The 24,144-nt window shown below is 27.7% G+C and overlaps 1 protein-coding gene and 1 long non-coding RNA gene across 2 annotated transcripts in view; one reads left to right on the top strand and one right to left on the bottom strand.

Moving 5' to 3' along the window:
• The window catches only part of LOC117168002 (homeobox protein prophet of Pit-1-like), a 155,804-nt gene extending 143,117 nt beyond the window's left edge, over positions 1 to 12,687 (top strand). Inside the window, exons 5-6 of the mRNA XM_033353312.1 lie at positions 5,209 to 5,308; positions 12,562 to 12,687. Of these exons, the coding sequence (XP_033209203.1) occupies positions 5,209 to 5,308; positions 12,562 to 12,668 (207 nt within the window). The 3' untranslated portion in view covers positions 12,669 to 12,687. The remainder of the gene's footprint in view (positions 1 to 5,208; positions 5,309 to 12,561) is intronic.
• On the bottom strand, positions 7,695 to 11,076 carry LOC117168003. Its single transcript, XR_004466449.1, has 3 exons — positions 11,033 to 11,076; positions 8,069 to 8,370; positions 7,695 to 7,858 (listed from the first exon to the last, which is right to left on the bottom strand). It is a non-coding gene; the product is annotated as an uncharacterized LOC117168003 (long non-coding RNA).
• Positions 12,688 to 24,144: the final 11,457 nt, after the last annotated feature.

The raw sequence follows: 24,144 nt of genomic DNA, 5'->3' as shown, positions 1-24,144 counted from the left end.
GTTAAAATGCTTCTTGAAAAAGTTAATTACACGAATCACAAATGGAAAATATGTGGTGATCTCAAAATCATAACAATGATATTAGGCCAACAATCGGGTTTCGCGAGAGAGCCATGCTTTATATGCCTGTGGAATAACAGAGATCGAGCCAATCATTACAGCAAAAAACATTGGCCTTTAAGAGATTCATTCAAATCTGGTTCTCATAATATCATCAACCAAAGCCTCGTTGATCCTGAAAAAATTTTACTACCACCCCTCCACATAAAGCTTGGTCTCATGAAGCAATTTGTCAATGCGTTAGACAAAGATGGATAATGCTATAAGTATATATCCCTTAAATTCCCTAATGTTTCAGACGCTAAATTGAAAGAAGGAGTCTTTGATGGACCACAGATTCGAATATTGACAAGAGATACTAATTTCGTGAGCCACATGACGAAAATTGAAATGGACGCTTGGGAAAATTTTAAAGCAGTAAACGCAAATACCCTCGGTAACAAAAAAAGTCCAGACTACGAGAATATTGTTTCGAAAATGATAAGAAACTGCAAAAAGTTAGGCTGCTTAATGAATTTAAAACTTCACTTTCTAGATTCCCATCTGGATAAGTTTCCGAAAATGTTGGTGATTTCAGCGAAGAACAAAGGGAATGTTTGCATGAAGACATGAAAGTGATGGAACAACGATATCAGGGTAGATGGGACGAGCTCATGATGGCTGATTTTTGCTAGATGTTGAAAAGGGAAACGAATGTAGGCCTTAAACGTAAGCTTAACCCTTTGCATCGTTCCTTCGAAGAAAAAAGGATACGTTCTAGCAGGCAGAAAATAGACTGAAGTAGGTCTATAAATCAATTTAATTACGATAAAAAGCAAGATAAAATGTAAACACGAAAGATTGTATAAGTATATCCTTTAAGTTTAAGAAAAGCAGAGAGAAAAAATTTTAAATAAAACTCTTATTCATTTGCATGTTTAAGTTACAGTTCTACATTTTAATTAATACAAACATTGTCAGGTTAATTAAAATGGGGTCAATTCTACTTGTAGTTCTAAGTTTCTTCAAATGAGTAATGTGCGTCTAAATTTTTAACCACCTGTAGTACAATGAAATGAATTTTATTGTGTAACAACGGGAACACTTAAGTTAAGTTGTGTTGCGTTAAGCAAAATTTCGGTAGGTTCTGTTAAGTTAATTCATTTGTAGGTTAAGATCGAGTTAACCTATTAAATATAGCACACATTTAAGACTGAGAACCGTACGCTTACATAGCTACACGTGTGGTTGAATTTCATTAGGCTACGTTAGGTTAGGTCAGGTTTTGTTAGGTTAGGATAGGTTAAACCTCTATGTAGGTTAAGCCGAAGCTGAATGAAACGGTACCGCAAACACAACGGGACAACACAATGAGTTTAATTGTGTTACGCGAAGTTAAGTTAGGTTAGGTTAGGTCAGGTTTTTTTAGGTTAGGATAGGTTTGACCTCTTTGCAGGTTAAGCCCAAGGTGATTTAAACGGCACCGTAAACACAACGGTACAACACAATCAGTTTAATTGTGTTTCGTGAGGTTAGGTTAGGTTAGGTTAGGCTAGGTTAGATTTATTTCTAGGTTAGGCTCGAGTTGACCCATTCGATGTAGCACACATTTGCTACTGGGAAAATATGCTTTCAGAGCTTTACGTATAGTTCAATACATTTCTGTTAATTCAGGTTAGGTGAGGTCAGGTTCTGTTGGGTAAAGTTATGTTAAATAAGTTAATATCAGGCAAGGGTTGATCCTTCACAGTTGTCGACATGTTTTGAAGTGAAAATTTGCATCACTGGCATTATTTTGAAATTTATTTGCCTCAGTGCATGATTTTTCGTCATTTTTTGAGGTTATGGCTCAACCGTGACGTGATGGGTGATTTTTGATACCGAATTTGAGTTCAGCGCCCCAAAATCCATAGGAATACGTGTGTCTTGTTACCAGATCCGCACACTTTTTTTTGTGTTGCTGTGTAATTAATTTAAAATCACTTAGTGACAAGGGCCTAATTAACAAATATTTTTAATTTTAGCAAAATTTGGAATTGTTTAATTGTTAATGCTTCTATTATCAAATTTTAATTTTCTGTAAAAATGTTTCTTAACCGAAAAATGATCAGTTTGTTTTTGTTTTCAAGGCACCCTGAAATATTTTAAATTTATATTGAGATGCTGCATGCTAAAAATTTATCATTTTAGTTAAAAAATCATTGGTTTAACAGAATATTTAAGTATTTTTTAAAAATATTGTTGTCTTTTTTTTTGTTGAGAATTTATTTTTCTAACATTATATAGTTTTTAAAATCATTTCTTTAGTAATATAGCAGTCCTCAGTTTGAGGAATTATGCGATGAAATTATAAAAATTAAAGCCTTGACAAAGGTGTGGTCTTATCTACAACAACTTGTTTCACTGAAATCCAAGTTCAAACAAAGTAGAAAAATCCTTGGGTGGGAATCGCTCATCATACATTGAGCACATTTTTTAATAGAAGTAAATTTGATGATACAGCGTTATCTCTGCCGATGCTTCAATTACAAGTTGAAAAGTTTCCGAAATTTTCGGATCATACCTCTTAAGGCAAACAGCTAGATCCGGACCCAAAAATACAGGTCCGGGTTCCGGACTTGCAAACCTTTGGTTCTATGGTCTCGAATTATCCACTGTAGGGAGATTTCCCCAATTTTTGACCATTTCTAAGAATATTTACCCTTAGCTGCCACACTTCCCTGGAATCACATAGCTGCCACACTTGGGTCAGTTTGACCCAGCGAGAAAAATGATTATTACAAAAAAGTTAATAAATATTTTCATTTGAAAATTTGTTGGGAGGATCTTCAGAGGTTACTTTGATAAGTGATTTAGGTTATTTAAGAAAAACTGGAAATCGGAAAATGTCGCTATAAATATGGGTTTCTTAAATTCAGGAACTTTAAAGAAGTAGGCCGGGGTTAATGTGACCCAAGTGTGGCAGCTAAGAGTTAATGACATTTATTTAGCAAATTTCCTAGGTTTTTAGATAAACATCTGATTGTATATATACTGATAAAATAATAGAAAACTGTTAAAATAATGATCAGTGTACCAACGACCCTAATTTTTACCACATGGAAGAAGGTGATTGGCGAAGGAATTCTATATCGTGGTTTAACTAACGAATCTTCCACAAGATATTTAAGCATCACACGTAACCTTGTCGTTATCTCATCTATCCTTCAAAATTAAGACATTCTTTAGAAAATTGTTTGGAGGGGAGAAGCTTACTTCTCTGAGATATTTTCATTGTCTTATTTACATCAGGCGGCGGTTTTGATTTTTTTTTATTATTACAGAACACGTATGTTTTAAATTGAATTGCCTTTTTCTCAATTGGAAACTATGCATAAGTAAATAATAAATAAATACTAAATTAAATTGCATTTTCTTTCAGAGCCTATGCAATTTCTATACACAAAATTGTACAGACCAAACTTTGGAGAAAAAGTTTAATGCTGAAAATATCAGAAATTAGAACAGTTTTAATTATGAAACGTACAGATGGTTCTTGAAGTATGCTAACATATTAAATACAAAACTAGAAAAATGCATTCGCAGAAAATTCGAAAACACAGAGAATCGAACCAGATTATCCCCAAAGCTACCGCAGGGTATAAATTCGCTTTACTGAGACAGAGTCACTTATTCGCTACAGACACTATAGTAACTTACAAAATTTAAAAAAAAATCAATTTATCTCATATTCTATTAATAAAATTTATTTAAACGTAAGATTATCTATATTTTGTTATGAAAAGGAAAAGTTTTAATTAATTTAATTCGATAAATTTTGTTTATAGCAGTTGTAAAAAAATTCTAAAAATATGCCAAATTATACAAATTTGGTTATTTTGGCCCGTGTGCTAAAAGCTTTTTTTGGCCCAATTTTCTTCGACAAGGCTTAAATTGAAACTTTTGGCATGTGAAATTGAAGTAACAAATAAAATTTTCTGTAATAGTTTTATATAGCAATTGGAAAAAAATTTTAAATACGACGATTTGGGAAAATTTGGTTACTTAGGCCCCTATGCTATAGAAGGTTCTTTGAGTCCCGTTTTCTTTCAAGGTGACTCAAATTGAACTTGTTACTATTGAGGTGAAAAATAAAGTTTTCTACGTTACTGTTTAATTATTTTTATATCAGTAGTTAAAAAAATAAGGCAGATAAGAACAATCGGGAAAATTTTATTTTTATAGCCTTATGCTGCAAGATTTTCTTTTAGTTTGATTTTTTTCATGGGGAAAGCTAAAATTGAAGCTTTGGATATGTAGAGTTGAGAAAAATTGTATGTTGTAGTTTTCTCTTTTAATAGCAGTTATAAAAAATAAGAAAAATACGTTAAATTAGGAAAATTTGGTTTCTCAGGCTTCTTTGCTATTGAAACTTTTTTTCAGTCAAATTGTCTTCGACAAGGACTCAAATTGAAACTCTTAGCATGTAGAAACGAAGTCAAAAATATAATTTTATATGTTATTGTTTTTTTGTAGCAATTGTAACGGAACAACAAAAAACTGGACAAATTTAGACAATTTGGTTATTTAGGCCCCAGTGCTAGAAGCTTTTTTTAGTCCAATTTTCTTCGGGAATGGCTCAAATTAAAACTCTTCGCATAGAGAATTTAGATAAAAAATTAAGATTGATATTTTAGGGTTTTTCCCACATAATTGGTTAAAAAAGAAAAAGAATCAGGATCATTTTTTTCGAACCCTCCTGCTGTCTTTATTTGATTTAGTAATGAAAAGATAAGAAAAAAATAAAATATTATTATTTAGACCCTTATGCTGGAAAAAAAATTTTTTTGTACGATTTTCTTCACTTCATGGACCCATCTTGAGATTGCTGCCCCACCCCTTCTCGGAAAACTCAACAGAAAACTTTAAGCGATTTTAAAATATAATGTGAAGTAGAAGTATACATTTTATTATAATATGTATGATTTAAAATGCGAATTAACTGTGGTTTATTCTTGGCGATTTAAAACAATCATTTGGATACACAGGAATACTTTTTCTATATGTTACACTCTTTTTGAACAATCACAAAAGCAAAGTCTACGCTTTTGGTTAAAATGAGGTAATTTAAAAGCTTAATTTATTTTTCTTTATAATTGTTAATTGATGAATTAATCATTTTTGTTGCAGATGGGAACGACATCGTATCCTAGTATGACTCAACCGTTTTCCATGTCGCATTCAGCATCGAACATGTCGGCAGTTACTGGCATGCGACAAGATGCAATGGGTGAGTAAAAAAATTATATATGTGTTACATAAATAAAATTACTACTAAATCCTATCTATGAAATTCAATGACTTTTCCCCGACCAATTTTTAATTTTCAATTACAGTTATAAAATTTTCTTTTCGGTATCAAAACAACCTTACACCTAAGAGATTAGTTATATAAATGTAAAAAAATTTGTTTCTAAATTTATTTCAAAAAATTCAAGTAACTTAAAACGATAAATCTTTAAACAAAAATTTGTTATGATAATTTATATTTCCAACAAAAAATATTTTAATTTTTTAATCATAGAGAGTGACATTAAACCAAGAAATAAATTTAATAAATAAATGACCAACTAAATGTATGAATTTTCAAGCAAAACTAAAAGAGTTACATATTCAGTTTAAACAATTAATTTGCGATTAAAAACAGTAATTTTCAACAAAATGGATGAATTTTAAAATAAAAAAGATAGCTGTTCAGCCAAAAAAAAAGAATAGATAAATATTCAGTTGGAAAAATAGAATTTTAACAACAAGAAAAATCGAATACTCAACAAAAAAAATGAATTCTTAACAAAAAATAGATCAGTTAGATTTTTAGTACAAAAAAAAAAAATTTTAACGAAACAGTTAAACTTTCAACCAAGTGGACGAATTTTCGAATAAGATAAAAAATTTGAAGAAAAATGATCAACTTTTCACACCAAAATTGAACTATTCAATTTTTAGTTAAATAAATGAATTTTAAACTAAAGTGATAAATCTTTAACCGAAAAAATATAAAATCTCAGCAAAATAGTTGAATTTTCAACCTAAAAGATAAATTTATCTACGATAAAAACAAATTTGTAACAAATACATGTATTTTAAACTAAAAAGGATCAATTTTGAACCAAGAATAGCATAGTTAAATATTCAGTTAGAAAAATAAATTTTCAACAATAAAAAAACGAATATTCAATGAAAGTAATTAATTTTTAACAAATAATAGATTAGTTAAATTTTCGGAAAAAATGCATTTGCATCCAAATAAAATTAATTGTTTACGAAACAGTTAAAGGTTCAACCAAACTGGCGAATTTTTATACAGAAAGATTACATTTCAAGGGAAAAAGATAAATTTGCCACAAAAAAATGGAATAATTCAATTTTCAGTTTAAAAAAATGTATTTTTAATTAGAGTGATGAATCTTTAACCACAATAACAAAATTTTAATCACATCGTTGAATTTATAACCCAAAAGATAAATTATCTACCAAAAGAGACAAATTTTCATCAAAATATATGAATTCCGAAAGAAATAAAAGTCAACCAAAAAGAAAATTAATTTTCAAAAAAATATTTCAATTTGAAGCTAAGGAAATTACTTCTAAATTAATAAGATTAGTTTTCTACCAAAAAAGACGAATTTTCATCAAATTATTTGTATTTTATACTAAAAGATATACCAGTTACAAAAATAAATGTTAAAAAAAAGAACCAATTATTAACAAAACAGTTGAATTTTCACAAAGACCAGATAAATTTTCAATTTAAAGTTCAATAGTTAAATTTTCAGTAAAAAAAAAAATATCAAGAAAATAGATAAATACTGAAGAAAGAAAAAAGTTTTTCAAGATGTGTTCTTTATGAACGATTTAAATTTTAAACCAAAAATAGTTGAATTGAATAAAAAGGACGAATTTCTACCAAAATACTTAAATCCTCAACAAAAAAATATATTTCAATTTTCAACTAAAGAAATTAATTTTCAACCAGAAAGATGATATTTTCTCTCATGGTATTACTTTTCTACCAAAAAAGACGACTTTTCATAAAACAGTTGAATTTTCACGTATATTAGATGAATATTAAACTTTAAAAAAATTAGCAAATAACTTTTCAACTACATCAAATAAATTTTCAAATAAACAGTTAAATTTTTAACCAAACTGATAATTATAAACAAAGAAGATAAATTTTCAACCGAACATGGATTAGGTAAATTTTCAGTTGAAAAAATTCATTTAAAAAAATAATGTTGAAAAAATTAGTTAAATTTTTAATAAAAACATGGGTTTTAAACTAAAATTATGAATTATCAATAAAACAAAATGAATTCTTAATAACGTAGTTTCACTTTTAACGAAGTGGTTGAATTTTTAGTCAAAAATATAATGGCTGATATTTTAACAAAAAAGCATTCAAATTTGAAACTAAGAACAGTTAAATTGAACCAAAAAATACAAATTTTCAAAAAAATACTTGAATCATCAACCAAAACAGATTAATTTTTAACCATGCAGTTGTGATTTTCAACCAAAAAAGATGCAATGAGATTTTAATCAAAAAGACGAATTCTCAACCAAGCAGTTAAATTTTCAACCAAAAAGAATGACTTTTTAACAAAATTGTAGAGTTGTCAAGAAAATAATAAAATTAACTTTAACTTCGGTTTATCAAAAATTGCTTGACTCAGTGCGAGTTTCTCAGACATTTCTTGACTTTACGTGGCCAGTCTTAAATTTCTTGACTTTGCCTGATCAGTTTAAATTCCCCGCCTTTTCATGACCTCTAGAAACCCTGTCAAAATAGAAAATTAAAATATTTTAATAAAAATTAATCATATTCACACTTTCTTTCGGAGTATTCTGAGACTGAGAGAGCAAATATAAAATAGTAAATTAAACTTGGCTTTAACAGAGTATGAAAATTGAATTTAGGAATGAAAGCAGATTTTATAAAAGAAGATCAGAACACAATAAAAGAGAAAAATTGAATTTAGTAATCCACCTGGGAGATATGAGAAGATTAATCGACGGTAAATCGTTGATAAAAGCTGATATCAGTGAAGAGACGCGCAGTCGATAGGCAATTCGCGAATAGTCTTGATTTGATTTAGAAGCGATATTCCATCTTGCGCCGGAAATGATGTAAGACGGTGCTTGAGCGGAAATGGAGCGTCTTGAAGCAAACGGTTTTCGTACCCAGAAGGTTCACAGATTCGCTAAGTTTCCGGTTCTTCTTTTACGAACTTATTCGATAATATGAGGTCACCATAGGAACCTCCTTCGAATCGGATGTTTAGCAAGATTCTGAAATTTACTTCCGGAATTTTTATTTAATCCTATGGTCTCATCGTGTGAGGCCATTATTATTTAATTTTTTTATTCGAATAAAATATGGGAAATAAGTTGATCTCATAATCACAAGACATGAAACATCCTCTCTTAGAGGTCGAAGATGGCCAATTAAACAACTTTTGGCCAAGTAGTTGAATTTTCAAACAAAAACTTATTTCTCAACGGCGAATTGTAATAGTTGATGATTCTTTTTAAAAATATTTAAATTGTAAATTAACAGCAGTTTAATTGATCCAAAAAAAAAGAATTTTTAATAAAATAGTTAAATTATTAACCAAAACATAGTACTATTTAGTCAAACAGTTGCATATTTAACCAAAAAATATTAAGTTTGCTCTAAAATCAATGAATTTTCAAACTAAAAAGACAAACACTCAACAGAAGAGAATAGTTTTTAAGCAAGAAAGAATATTCAGTCTAGAGAGAAATTTTTTTTAGCCAAACTGATGATTTTTTAAACCAAAAAAGACGAATACCGTGAATTAATTGGACATTTTTAGCATCTCTTAAAATGATTTAAAAATTGTGAAAATACTTAAAGTCTTTAAAATCGGTTAAAATACTTGAATTTTCGTAAAATATTTTGAAATCTTATAAAATTTCTTCAAATCTGTGAGCTTCCTTCAGAACTGATTGAAATCTTTGAAATCCGTGTGTATATTTTCAAATCTTTTTAAATCCCTTACAATAAATTAAAATAATTTAAAAGCCATTCAATTTCTTCGGAATCCCTTGAAATCTTTCATAGTAAAAGAAAATCCTTTGAAATTCCGTTGAATCTTCTGATTTTTTATAAAGTCATGTAACACTGGAATCTTTTGAAACCTCTTAAAATCCTTTGAAATTCCGTGAAATAATTGGAACTTTGAAAATCTTTTAAAATTGTTTTAATCCCTTGAGATTCTCTGAAATTCAATAAAATTTCTGGAAATTCCGTAAAATCTGAATTTCAATGAAAAAATTTTAATTTTTTAAAAATACTTTGCAATCCTTTGAAATAGATAAATATTCTTGGAAATCTGCTTAGTTTATAGTGGAACTAATTTGTTCAAAATGAATGTTTTCGGTTGATGGTTCATCATTTTAACGGAACACATTTTTTTAATTCAAAATTTAATTGTTCTGTTCACATTTTTCATTAATTAATTATTTGTTTTTGGATGAAAATGAAATTTTTTGATGAAAATTTTACGATTTCTTGCTTGGATTGTTAAAAAGCAATCTTTTTTATTTAAAAATGTAACTATTTGTTTCAACAATTTTGTATTTTGTTGAAACATTGTCTTTCGTGGTAAAGTATTAATCTTTTTGGTGATTAATTTACCTTTGTATTAAAAATTCAATTATTAGATTGAATATTTCATTAAAAATTCAAATTTTAGTTTGAACTTCATGTATTTTGTTAAGAATTATTATTTTTAGGGTAAGAAATGAACCTTTTTGGTTGAAAATGTATTTTTTTTTGTTTTTAAAAATTAGTTTTCTTATTGAAAATTAAGTTTTTATACTAATACTTAACTAAATTTTCTCTCGAAATTTTTAGTACAAATTGAACCATTTAGTTGAAAATTAATTTTATATAGGTAAAAACTTATTTATCTAAATGAAAATTTAATTATTCTTTTTTTTATTGAAAATTTATTGTTTTATTTGAAAATTGATCTATTTTGGTAAAAATTTGTCTTTTCTTGGTAGAAAATTAACCTGCATTGTGAAAAATCCAACTATCCGGATGAAAATGCATCTATTAGGTTGAAAATTCCATTGAAAATTTAAATTCTTGGTATAAAATGCATGTTATTTCTTAAAAATTATTTTTTTTTTTTGTATAAAACCAACCTCTTTGGTTAAAATTTCATTTTTTTAGTTTGAAATTAGTTTTCTTTTTAAATTGAAAATTAATTTTTGTACTAAAATTTAACGACTACACTTTTCGTCGAACATTTTTTTTTATGATAGTTATAAATTATTTTTCGTTGAAAATTTATGTTTGGTTTGAAATTTAATTATTTGGTCAGAAGTATTATTTAAAAAAAATTTATCTTCTTTAGTTGAAAATTCATCGATTTTGCTGAATAATTGCCTTTTTTGTAGCTATTCATCATCCGGATTAAAAATTTAACTATTTGGTCAAAAACGTTCTTTTATTGAAGATGCTTTAGTTAAAAGTTCATTTCTATGGTTACAAATTTAACAAATTTCTTTGAGAGTATGTTTTTCTGTGGAAAATGAGTTTTATTTCATTAAAAATATAGGTATTTCATTTTTGCTAGGAAATTCATTTTTTCAGTTGAAAACTTACTTCTTTGGTTAAAAACAAGTTTTTCATATTAGAAAATTCAAATATGTTTGTAGAGAATTAATATTTTTTTGTTGAAAATGCAACTATTTTTTTTTAAATTGTTTTTTCTTTTGCTTTAATTTAACGAATCTTATTGAAATTTAGAATATTTTTTTGGTGAATATATGAACTATTACACTTTTTTATGAGAATTTATTTTATTAAATGATTCATCAGCTTAACAATGTAACTATTTTGTTGAAAAATTTCATCTTTTCTTGTTCAAAAATTAATTATTTGTACTATAAATGTAATAATAAAATTTTACTTTACCAACTTTACATTTTTGTTAGTTCTTTTATGCACACAAATGTGACATTATTTGTCACTGCCCTTCAACTGAAACTAAATTCTTGATTATGAGTGCGAACTTGGCAACATTTCTTTTTTCTAATTTTTCAAATTACCCAATCGATATTGAAGCAAAGCGATAATAATGCTTTGGAGATTTTTTGACACAAATATTGTTTAGAGAAAGATATCCATTGGTGGTTTCTACCAGTATATGCGTTTATTTGTTGATGTTGTTTAACGATGCGTTTCGATATAGATCTATATACTCTTCGAGTTATTATTCACAAAAGATTGTTGGAAAATCTAATATTTCACAAATATAATTGTACAGCTAGTAGAGTTCGTGTATTAAAAAAAAAAAAAAACACGAAAAATCATATTGAATGATAAAAGAACAGAAATATATTTCACAGAAAGTGAAGATAGTTGAAATAAAATTATAAATGATTTATATTCATTGTTGTAGAAATGTTTCCAAATCCGAAAATTGTAGAAATCATAAAACATAACCTCAGAAAAGGTAAATAGGACCACTCCAGGTCCCATAGAAGCCCGTCCGATTTTGTAATTCCTAAAACTGCTGACCCACGGAGTTTCTCAGGGGCAGGGCGAGTGGCAGTTTCGACTCCCGCTTCAGAATGGCCGCAGTGCGCGAGTACTCAGTCGAGTATATTGCGCAATATTATGAATTCCGATTGGAAATGGTGTAGGTAGCCCTGACTGTTTACGTTTTGATGGTGCGGATTTAGTAACAAGGCCAGTGCGAGGCAACTCCCAAAAACTGTTGGGACTTGGAGTGTATTTATAAATTGCAGAACAAACATTTAAAATTAATAATAATTTCAGGATAACATCATAGATTATAATTAATTATAATTAGTTACATTTTAGGCAGTAATAGACAGATTATGAATTATAAGTTAAACTGATTTTAGAGGTTAAGTTAGGATCTCATGTGACAATTTTATCCGGTGAAATCAAATTATTCCAGAAGAATGAAATTAAAATTTTAAATTATTTTTTATATAAGTTTGTGAAATTCGGTTATGATATATAGTGCTTCATTATGTTGTATTATTTTATAATATTAATATATATTATATTTTTTTAATTAAATTTTTTCTGAACATTGATCTTCTTTTGCTCCATCTAGTCTGTGAAGACGTTAAGAAATTCTGTCATTTTTTGATGATAATACAGATTTCTTGAAAAAATTGATTTGCAACACCTCATATTTCTTAAAAAGGATTGATCTCTCGATCCCTCTAGTAGATTAACGCAAAAGCACCTGACCGCTATTCTGAAGTTATGTGATTCGATTCCCAGCAGAAAGAAAGGAGATCTTTCTTCAGAAAAAATTTAATTAACAATTTTTTAAATTTATAGTTCCATCTAGTTTGTCAAGACGATAAGAAATTCTATTATTCTCTGATGATAATACAGATTCCTTGATATATTATATTGTAACTTATTTCCTTGAAGATAATCAATGTATGCTGTTGTTTTAGGGATGTCAGCTGAAGATGAATGGTACAACAAAAGCATCTCGGCCCTGAGAATGAATACAGCTCATCATCCGAACCTTGCTGCGCCGATGTTGCAGTACCAAACATAATTTTAGGCGACGAAGGGCGCGAAGAGTTCTCCGATGAACGATGAAGAAGGACCTTCGTTTCTTTCGTTCGGTACGACAAATAAGTTGCTGACTGCCATGTCGAGTCAGTGGTTTGACCAGCAAAATGGTCGATTTCGAAACCCGACATGAAAACCTCAGCCATGATATGTAAACGAAATCCTAATTTTTCTGCGCCAAGCAATTGCAGAAGACGGTATCAGTAAGGTACCAATGTGGAATTAACTTTTCAAAGTCCAACCTGCACCGAAAGTATGTCTTCATGAATGTAAAGTGTGCACAAAGTGGATGTTTTCCGCACGGAGACGATGCCAGACGCAAAAAGCTACTTTTCGCCCGCTTCTTAAGTCTCCGAGCGGAAAAAGCTACTTTCCGTCAATCGCCTTCTATCCGCCCTTGATACAAAATGTACGATTAGAGGTCAATTTTCGATTCTCAAAGCCTCTACTTTACTGTGGAAAAAACTAATCTGAAGTTTCTAGAAAACCAAAATGTGAAGAGTATTTGTTTTTAGCCAAATATGCCCAAAAATTGGATTCCTTTGGAAAACTAAAACTTAGAAACTAAAAAAGATAGAGCCATTTTTGTTTAAATAGGGGAAGCAAGGGGAAATGAGGAGGGTGGGAGTAGGGGAAATGAGGGGAGGCGTGTAGTAGAAGTGAGGGAAAATAAGGTTCTAGGAAGTTGGGGAAATAAGGGAATTGGAAGTATGGGAAATGGGATAGGAAGAGGCAGTGAGGTAAGGGAAAGTATGGGAAATGAAAGAAGAGAAATTAGAGGAGGAGAATTAGGAAACATGCCAGGAGGGAAAGTAGCAGAAATAAGAGTAAGGCAAGTGAGGAGAGGGAAGAAAGAAGAACTTATGAGAGAGGAAATTATTGGAAGTAAAGACGTGTAGTGTGGGGAGCGTTAGTAAGGTAGTGCAGGTGTGTAGGTGAGGGGAAGGGGAATGTTAGCTGGGTCACTGAGGTGGGGGCAATAGAGGAAGATGTTGGGGAAGGCAGGAAAGGGAGGAAAATCGAAGGTTGAAGTGATGCAGATGAAGTAAAAGAGGTGAGGGGAAATAGAGGAAGTACGGGAGGGGAATACAAAATTTTTTTTAAATTTTCGTTACCCGATGAAAGCTGTTTCTAGAAGATTCAGAATATTTTTTCCACACTAAAATAGAGTTTTTCAGCTAAAAAAATTAAAATCTTCAGTTAATTCCACCTAAATGTACAATCTGACTGGACTAATATAGCCAAAAAATAAAAAAGGAATGAGCTACTTCGCTGCATTACCAGCAATGAAGGAACGCATTTATTCGCACAAAATTGTGCAATTTTTCTTCAAAAAGAACCTTTGGAAAAAAGAATATTGATTCTGATGAATATATTTCATACGTCGCTAATATTTCTTTATACACCGATAGATCCTCGATAAAACTTTTTTTAAACTGTCGAAAAAAATTTCCTGATTACGAATGTCTTCGTTATTTTAAGAAATCCTGGCCAGTTTTTTGGTTAACCAATATTTAGTCATTTTTATCTTTTTTGAGCCAAATAAAACTGGTTTTGGTTTATAAACTTTTTTGTAGAACGAACCGCTTTCAAGTATTTAGCGTTGTAAACAAATTATTCTTTATAACAAAATTGATATATTTGAAAATTTTTCAGAAACTACTGGTAAAAAATACGTAAATTGTAACGGAAAAAATCGGAAATTTTTTGAGGCCAGGGAAAACCGGGAAATGGCAGGGAATTTATTTTTTGAAAGGAAATTAAAAAAATATAAGAAAAATCGGTCCAATCACTCTCTTGATTATGAAATCATTCAGTTTACAATGCGTAATTCTGCAATCATTTCCTTTCAGAATCTTCCAGTTTAGTTCTTCATTTTTAAGTCTATATTTTGAATTTAGAGAATTTTAAACTGCAATTTTGAATAATTGAACGATAAAAATTTAAAAGCGTTTCAAGTAAATAAATTGGGATAAAAAAGTTTTTATTTAATCCTCTGTAAATATGAATTAATTACTGATTTTAACAATAAATTGGACTGTAGTTCGAGTATTAAAAAGAAATTATTGTTTTTCAAAATATATTTCCAATTTCAATAATTAATAGGTATTAAATTTAAAAATGGAAATGTTTCAATTTCAAAGCCTTAATAGTTTAATTAATATCCGCCCGATTGCAATAAATTTAAACGTCCGTTTAAAAATTTAGAAACTATTTTCAATTTTTTAACATTCCATTTTTCAAACATTCAATTTGGAATTTTTAAATTTAAACCAAGAGATTTTGTAGATATGTAACTGTATTTAACTGTTTATTAAAAATAGGCTATTATAAATCAAATATAGAAAACTAAACAATACCTTGCACTGTTAAAATTTATAATTTCCAAGTATAATATTTGAACGTTACAATTTTCATTATTTAATTGAAAAAATAATAATTTGTGTAATTTAAAGTGATGAGTTTCGATAGATAAATGAAAATTTAAAAATTAATGCTTTGAAGTCATTTAAAATTAAAATATTTTAATTTCTAATTTAATCGCATCTTAATCGTTCAATTTGTAATGTCTCATTTAAAATTGCGTTTAAATATAAAATTTCTGAATTGTCCATTTTTAAAGCTGCAATTTTTAAAGATTTAAATTCAAAAGAGTTTCGCTTTTATTGCTTTAACTTGCATTTAAGTTTTGAGTAATGTAACTAATTAAAATATTTCAGCTCTAGGACTCCGTATTTTCTAATTTCAATGAGAGTAAAAAATTGTTGAGACCCGGGAAAAAATCGGGAATTTATGTCTTCGATCAAAACGGCCACCCTGTAACTTCCCTTCATAAATTGTTGTTAAAATAGCCATTCCTCAACATTAACATTTATGAAAAAAAAGTTTTCTTTCGATCCAAATATTTATTCTTTCTCTTAAGGATATATATTTCAACTTTAAATTATACAAAGTACAAATTTTGTTTAAAAAATGTATGAATAGCCTTTTAACTTAAAATCGGTTCATTTTACGACAAAAAAGTGTAAAAACAAACAAGTTTTATTTTACTCAAAGATTTTAAAAATGAATTTCAAAAGTTTTCTTTAAATTAAAAAGAAAGTTTTAAAACAAAAACTGAATAGGATCAGTCAGTGCCTACGAATTGAGAAGTATTAGTGTGGACTACACTCAGATAAATATTTGTCTCGAATTAAAGAAACGGTTTCTTTGACATAATTTTTTTCATTAAGCAAAAAAATAACTTAAAAATAAAGAAAATCATTTCCAATTAAAGAAAAATTATTATTGGAATGAAACACAGTTTCTTTAAACTAAAAAATTTCTTTAAATTAAAGAAATTTTTTACTATAAACCAATGAATATTTTTCTTTGATTCAAGGAAATTTTCTTTAAATCAAAGAATCTTTTTTCTGAGTGTAATACAGAAAATTCGTCAGAATCAATATTATTTCGAGTACAAAGGAAATCTACGCGCTTCGCGCTAGTCAAAATCTAGTCCCAATGATAATTTTTTAGTGTTTACCGTCACGAGTCTATGTCATTGAGATCGCCTATTTTTCTTATGAATAACGTTCGTTAAATCGCTCTTACAAAAGTAAGAGCATTATATATTGTATTTAAGTAGACGCGTCTACATGTCCAAGAAAGTTTACATAATTAATACGACAATGAGAGACGCTCGATTCGACCCAGGTGAAAAAAATAAACTGTTTTATGCAAGATCTATATATAATTTCTATATAAAAATGAGGCCATAAAAGTTATATCAGCTTAAAATATTCCTATCGACTAAAGAAATCTTATAAGCTCAGGTAATTTTTATAAGCCCAATTTTATACCCATTCTTTACCTGAGGAGAAAATAAAATCAGTTTTCAGATTTTCAAACCGGGTATGAAAAACGAACACGCAATAATAAGTTGTGTAGAGGGTGTTTTTTTTTTAAATTAAACTTGTATTTATTGCAATGTTTATTAAGAAATATAATAAGAGGCACAGAAAAAAACTGGAGTGCGAAATGTTGCAAGAAATCGGTCAAGCAGGGTAAACGCGAAGCTACTGCAAACTAAGAGGTAAACTTTCCGTGGCGAATCACATATTACTCCGACGGACTCCGCTAGAGGCAGCACGTAACAGGGCCGCCCACGGAAAGTTTACCTCAGTACTCCACATTGAGATGAACTTTCCGCGCACATGCTATATCTGTGACTCTTCGCGGAAAAATTACTTCGATTTGGTGTATCCAACCGCGCGTTTATTCTATTTGACCGATTACCTGCAATATTTCTCACCCTCAGTTCATTTTGTGTGAATTTTTGAAAATTTGTGTATTCTCTATAAATGATAAAATTGAGTTTTAATCTTTGTGAATGAAATTGTGATTGTAATTAAAAATAAAATTGTATTTGAAATTCACCCTCTGCAGGACATGCAAAAATCAAACTGAAAGTACTATACAGTTGCACGCTCTTACATTAGTTTCTTAACAACGATCTTCGGAAAAGTGTCGTTAAATTAAACATAAGAGGAGAGTAAGAAAAAAGCGTTGTAAATAAATGGGGGAGATAGATACGTATATAGTATATAATCAGCAGATATCCTAGCGTATGCGATTTTTCAATGTCCTTTTAAAAATGTATGCATACCTTTAAATAAACTGTTAGGCAATTTGTTTCTGTGCTTTTGTTGTTAAGAATTTGAGAACGACGGTGTTTTGCGTTCGAAATTTGAGCGACGCCAGAGTATCTTAAGACGAAGTTTTAGTTCCTTAAACGAAAATAAACTGAATTGTTAAACGCAAAATAATCAAATATTCAGATTTTATCATTCTTATTTTAATTTCAAGTGCACTGAGTTGGCTGAATTAAAATTAATAATAATTCAATAGACTTCTAAGTAAACTCATTCCACTGAATTCCAAGTTAATTAAGTCGAACTGAAATAAAAGCATATTCAAATTAATTTCTTTGCATTCAGTGACTTTAAATAATATCGTAGTAAAACAGAATTAAAGTCAAGCAAACCTAACTGAATTTTGGGGAATTTAAAGTGACCATAAAACTGAAATTAGCAGAAATTAATTTTTAATTTCGTAACAAAGGTTTGGGTCCAAGCCGAGGGGAGTTTTTTTTCTTATTTTTTTGTTTCGTTTAGAAACTCGAACATAATTTAAAATCTAACACATTACAATTTAAAAAAATAATTTATTTCATTTGAAGGTGCAACCAAAACTCAAATCAAGAAAAATTAATTTTATTAAATTTAAACTACATTCAATCAAATTCAAAGGAAAATTAATCAAAAGTTCATCTAAATGAATTTAAGGCAATTTAAATTATATTTATTTAATAAATTAATAATATATAAATGAAAATTACATTTTATTATTAAATTATATTAAAAGTAAATTAATTAATATTTATTTAATTTAAATTTAATCCCGCGAGAATTAATTTAATTAAGATCAAAGAGAAATTAAATAAGTTTAAAATAAAATCGAAATTACAAAGTAAAATTATTATATAAAATATATTATTATTATACTTACTTTGTTAAATACACGAATCTGACAGAAAATAGTTTATTTTTTAACGAAATACATAAGTTTTCTACCAAATAGTAAAGGTTTCAAACAAAAAGATAAGTTTTCAACCAAAGAGATAAATTTTCCACAAAATAGTACAATTTTAGAATGAAAAAGATAAATTTGCAACCCAAAATGGATTAGTTAAATTTTCAGATAAAAAACATCATTTTTAACTGAAATAATAATGTTCAACTAAAAAAAAAAATTAATAAAGAAGTTCAACTTCCAATGAAGTAGCCGGTAATCGTCAATGTTTTAAACAAAAAGAAGAATTTTCAAAAATAAATTAATTGAATTCTTCACCAACACAAACTACTCAATTTCAACCAACGTTGTATTTTTAACCAAAGAGGATGAAATTTCTACCAAAATACATAAATTTTTAAACCAAAAAGACCATTTTTGAACAAAGTAAAATTTTTGTATAAAAATGAAACATTACCATTTTTAGTAGGAAAAATTAATTCTGCAAATAAAAAAATCATCAACAAAATAGTTAGATGTTTAGCCAAAGAGACCAAATTTAAATAATAAATCTTCAACCGAAAAATTAATTTGAAACAAGTAGAATTTTCAATAAAAAATGTATTCTGAAAGGACAATTTAATAGTTGATAGTTCATTCAGATATTATAATTTTGAATAAAAAACGGTTGAATTCAACTAAAAAGTCAAATGTTCTAAAAGGAAAGATTTTTCAGTAAACAAAATTTCAACCAAACTGTTTAATTTTCTAAAAAATAATAAAATTTTCAAAAAAAAAAAATAGAAATTTGCAACCAAAAACATGTGTATTTCCAACAAAATAGACGAATTTTCAAGTCGAAAACACGAATTTTTTAGAAGGCAGTTGATTATTCAACAAAAACGTTAATTTTTAACTAAGAAAGATAAATTTTCAACTTAAAGATCGAATTAAATATTAACAAAACAGTTGAATCTCCAAGTTAAAAAAATTTCTTGTGACACAAAAGAAGAATTTATAATACAAAAAGGAGAATTTTCTGTTAAAAAGACGAATGTTCAAGAAAAGAGTTGATTTTTCGACCAAAGAAAGATGATTTAACAAAAATTTAATTTTCCACTGAATAGTTCAATTTTCAAGCCAAAAAATTACTTCTGCCGAAAAATAATTTTTAATAGAAAAGGCAGAATCTTTATTTGAAAAATACGAATGTTCAACTAAATAGTAGATTTTTTAACCACTAAAAATTAATTCTAAACCGAAAATATATTCATAATTTTTTCAACCAAATGTTCTTTTAATTCAGTTGAAGAAAAAGAAAGTTTTTTTTTAATAGGGAAAAAGAGGTATCCTCTAAAAAAAAAGGCGGAAGATAGAAATAGGCAAAAGAGTATGAAGTTCGAGCATATTAAATAAAATGTATGAAAATAATCTCAATTTATCTTCACGAAATTCAACTCACTTTAAGTAAATTGAAATTGAATCCAAGAAGAATTAACTTGATCAAAATCAAAGAATTTAAACAAATTCAAATTGAAATCAAGTGAATTAATTATTTTGTTATTTTATATAATTATTATTAATCTAATTAAATACATGATCTCAAATAAAAATGATCTTAATAATTATTTTATTAATTATCATTATTTAAAAAATGATGTAATTAATTGTTAGACTTGCTGATTATTATTTTTATTATTTTAAAAGACTTAATAAGCTACGAAACCTTGTTTTTGTAGACGCACGGCGCCTACTTTGACTTACATATTTTTATTTTACGTTCAACAATTCTGCAATTTCAATTTATTTATTAAGTTTAGTTTTAAATCGCGAATCGTCCACTTTCTCTGGCGTCGTTCAGTCGTGATATTTGGAGTCTGTCCAATCGACTATTGTCTATATCGGTGTCACTTTTCGATAACTGTCTACTCATTATAAGGACTCGAGAGTGAAAAAAAAACTGCAGAGAGCTGCATTCTTTTGTGCGCACGACGAAAATTTCTTTGCAGACTTGGTAAACCTTCTTTAAGGGTGCTGGTTAAATCCGACTTCGAATTATTTTTTTCATAGGTACGGCACTGACTCAATATATATTTTTTCCGAAGGATTTGCGAACGAAAGGAAGAAAACTTGTCCAATATCTGGGGTTTTGCGAGATCCTCGGATAAATAAAATGTTTAAAAATTAAAACATTTGCTGAGGAAATGATTATTTTGACGACGAATATGAATTTTGCGAAAGATAGAAATCAGCGGGTAGCAGACGACAGCATTTGAAAGGTTAGAATCGTTTACTACCCGCTGATTTCTATATTTCGCAAAATTCATATTTGTCGTGAAAATAATCATTTCCTCAATAATTTTTTTTGACTATTCAACATTTTATTGATCGGAAGATCTCGAAAAACCCCGGATATTCGACAAGTTTTCGTTCTTTCGTTCGCAAATCCTTCGGAAAAAATATATATTGAGTCAGTGCCGTACCTATGAAAAAAATAATTGAGAGTCGGATTTAACCAACACCCTTAAGAAAGAAAATTTTTTTTATCAACACAGTAAAATAAAAAAGATCGGCCAATACTTCTCCTAACTCTGCAAAGAATTTTTCTCTTTTTGCAGGAGTGTAGTTTATCCACGACCTTTCAGAATATCGCTCGCGAAAATGTTCCTAAAAAGTTTGTAACATATCAGATGCTCGCGTGTTTAAATGAGAGAACGAACTTAAACCGAGCAAATGAATAACACACGGAAAAGTAGAAAAAAAAAGGTTTAAGAATAGGGAAGTTTACCAGTTACGTGAAAATTCAAATTGGATTAATGAAAAATTCCTTTTTTTTGCACAAATTAATAATTAAAGTTGATATTTTATTAATTAAACAAAGTAAAAGTGTAAGTCATTCAGTTTGAAAATAAAAAGTTATTATTTTAATTAATTTTCAGTTATTTTGCGTATTTCAGAATTTTTTAAATTAGTGAAACTTAGAATTATGAAGGGAAAATTGAAAGAACATTTCGAAGTACGCGTTTTTATAATTTTTCCTATTTTTCAGATCAAATTGTTGAATTAACATGCAGTTAAGATACATTTTATACCAAAACTGGTGAATTTAAAAAAGCGGTCAATTTTCAACCAAAATGACAAATTCTGAATTACAAAAAAATACATTTTTAATGTTTTTTTTTTAAATCGAGAAAAAAAGAATTCTCAACATAACAGTCAGAATTTCAACTAAAGAAAGGACTTTTTAACTAAGAAATGTAATTTTAAAAAAATAGAAGAGTTTGGTTTTAAACTAAAAAGATGATTTTTTAAAGGAGGAAAATAATTTTTTTACTAAAAACGGTACATTTGTAACCAAAAGTGGAATAGCTGCACTGCTTGTTAAAAAAATAGATTTTCAACAAAAAAACATTTTCAATAAAATAGTTATATATTCAACCACAGAAATGAATTTTCAACCAAAAAGTTGAATGATCAAACAAGAATAATTTTCTACTAAAAAAATATGAATTTTTAAACATTTAGTTGAATTTTTAACTGAGAAATATAAATTTTGAACCAAAAATATTATATTTGAATTTTTAGTTAAATAAAAAAATAAATTTTTAATAAAAAACATGAATTTTAAAATAAAAATTTTCTATAAAAAAGACGACTTTTCAACAATATACAAGAAAATTCAAATGAAAAATATAAATTTTCAAGCAAAAAAAAGCAACTTATTTTCAAGAAAATAGTTAACGTTAAAACCAAGGAAGTGAGCTTTCAACAAAAATGAATTTTCAATTAAGAAGAATGTTCTACCAAAAAAATGATTTTTAATCATTTAGTGGAACTTAAGCTAAAAAATATAAATTTTTAACAAAAAATTGAATGTTTTAATTTTCAGATAATTAAAAAAATTAGTTTACCAAAAATCGGAATTTTAACAAAACAGCTAAATTTGAAGCAAAAAGAGGAATTTTAAAACAAGAATAATTTTCAACTAAAAAAGGTAAATTTTCAAGCAAAACCCCAACTCTTTTTCAAGAAAATAGTTCAAATTTAACCAAAGAAGTAATTTTTCCAGCAATAAAATTAATTTTTAACTAAGAGAAATAACTGTCTACCAAAAAGAAGCTGAATTAAAAAAATAAAATAATAACATTTTAATTTAAAAAATTAAGTGTTCTGTTATAGGCGAAAAAAACTAATTTTCCACAAAATAGTAGAATTTTTAATTAAAAAAGACCAATTTTTAAACACAAATAAAATAGTTAAATTCTGAATTAAAAATTTTTTGTTAGAAAAAAATGAATTTTCAACAAAAAATAAATGTTTAACAACTAGTTAAACTCACGGCCAAATAGTTGCATTTTCAAATAAAAAATTTGAAATTCTCAACGAAAAATGTAATAGTTGATATTTGAACAAAATTATGATTTTAAATTAAATACTATTTAATTTTACCACGAAATATGAGTTTTCAAAAAATTAGTTAAAATTAAAATAAAAACCAATAAGAAATTTTTTAATATACTTCAAGGTTCAACACAAGTAGTTGAATTTTTAACGAAAAGGTCGACTTTTTTTTACAAAATACAGTATTTTTCAACTAAAAAGTAGAATTTATAACGAAAAGAGACCAATTCTCAGCCAAAAATTAAATTGTTAAATTTTCATTTTAAAAAATGAATGAAAAAAAGGAATTACGACGAAATAGTTAAATTTTTAATTAAAGAGATGGATGTTCGACTAATAAAAGAAACATATTGAAAATTAGTTCAACTTTTAACCAAGCACTTAAATTTTCAATTAAAGTAATTCAAGAAATAAACTAATTTTTAACAAATTATTTAAGTTTTCAATAAAAAAAGGTTGAACTCAACCAAAAAAGAAGTTTCCAACAAATTATTTCAGTTTTTAAATGAAAAAAGTCAGATTTTAACCAAAATAAAAGTTGAATTTTTATTTTAAAAAAATTAATTTTCAATAACAAAAAAAAACAATTTTTAACAAAATAGTTCATTTTCCAACCAAACAGAAAAATATCCAGTCAGAAAACGAAGGTTTAAAATTTATTTCAACATTTAACCAAGTAGTTGAATTTTTAACCAAAAACATTAACCTTAAATAAATAAAAAAAAACAGTGAAATTCAACCAAAAAGACGAATTTTCGACAAAATGGTTCAATTTCCAAGCCGAAATCAAAGACTTTGCGCCAACATTGGCCATAAAAATATAAATATTTCAAAAATTGTAGTTTTAAACGCGTTTTTTCATTAAAAAAATGTATATTTATAAATTTCAGAACTACGCAAGAAAAACTGACCAGTAGTTAAAATATTAAATTGTTTCATTTCAAACTAAATGATTTCCACTTTTACTTTACTTCACGGATAAACTATAAACTTTTTTTTGAATAATTTGTATAAAAAAAGCATTTTTTCTATTATTATATTTGAATTTTCGCAAAATTCGCCTATTGCGCGGGAGCGCAATTTCGGTCGAGCGCAAAATAGTTTTTAAGCAAAGGTCACGTATTGTACGTATGTGTTGTAAATAGCCTAAATAAAAATTACATTTAAAAGTACTTAATTCGCTTTTAAGTTTCGACCACGATTTATTTCTTATTTACACTCGTAGAATTATTTATATCAATGTAAAGTACAAAGCGCTATAAAATCTAAAATAATTGTACGTTCGATCACATAATAAATATTCGAAAGTAGTCTCAAGTTCACTATTTTTTACAAAGATCATTGAACTTGAAAACATATCAATTTTTTGAAAAAATTGAAAAAACATCCTGTTATTTGCTTTCCCAATTTTCTGTCACTTGGAAAATAAAAAGAAACAAAATTTACAGGGCAAAATTCATTCTGAGTGGAAGATCTTTACAATATCAGGAGTTTCTTATTATCTA

The sequence above is a fragment of the Belonocnema kinseyi genome, chromosome 2, assembly GCF_010883055.1.
Source record: "Belonocnema kinseyi isolate 2016_QV_RU_SX_M_011 chromosome 2, B_treatae_v1, whole genome shotgun sequence".
In the NCBI taxonomy this organism is placed as follows: domain Eukaryota; kingdom Metazoa; phylum Arthropoda; class Insecta; order Hymenoptera; family Cynipidae; genus Belonocnema; species Belonocnema kinseyi.
Note: the sequence above shows the minus strand (reverse complement) of the source record. Positions and strands in the feature narration are given on the sequence as shown.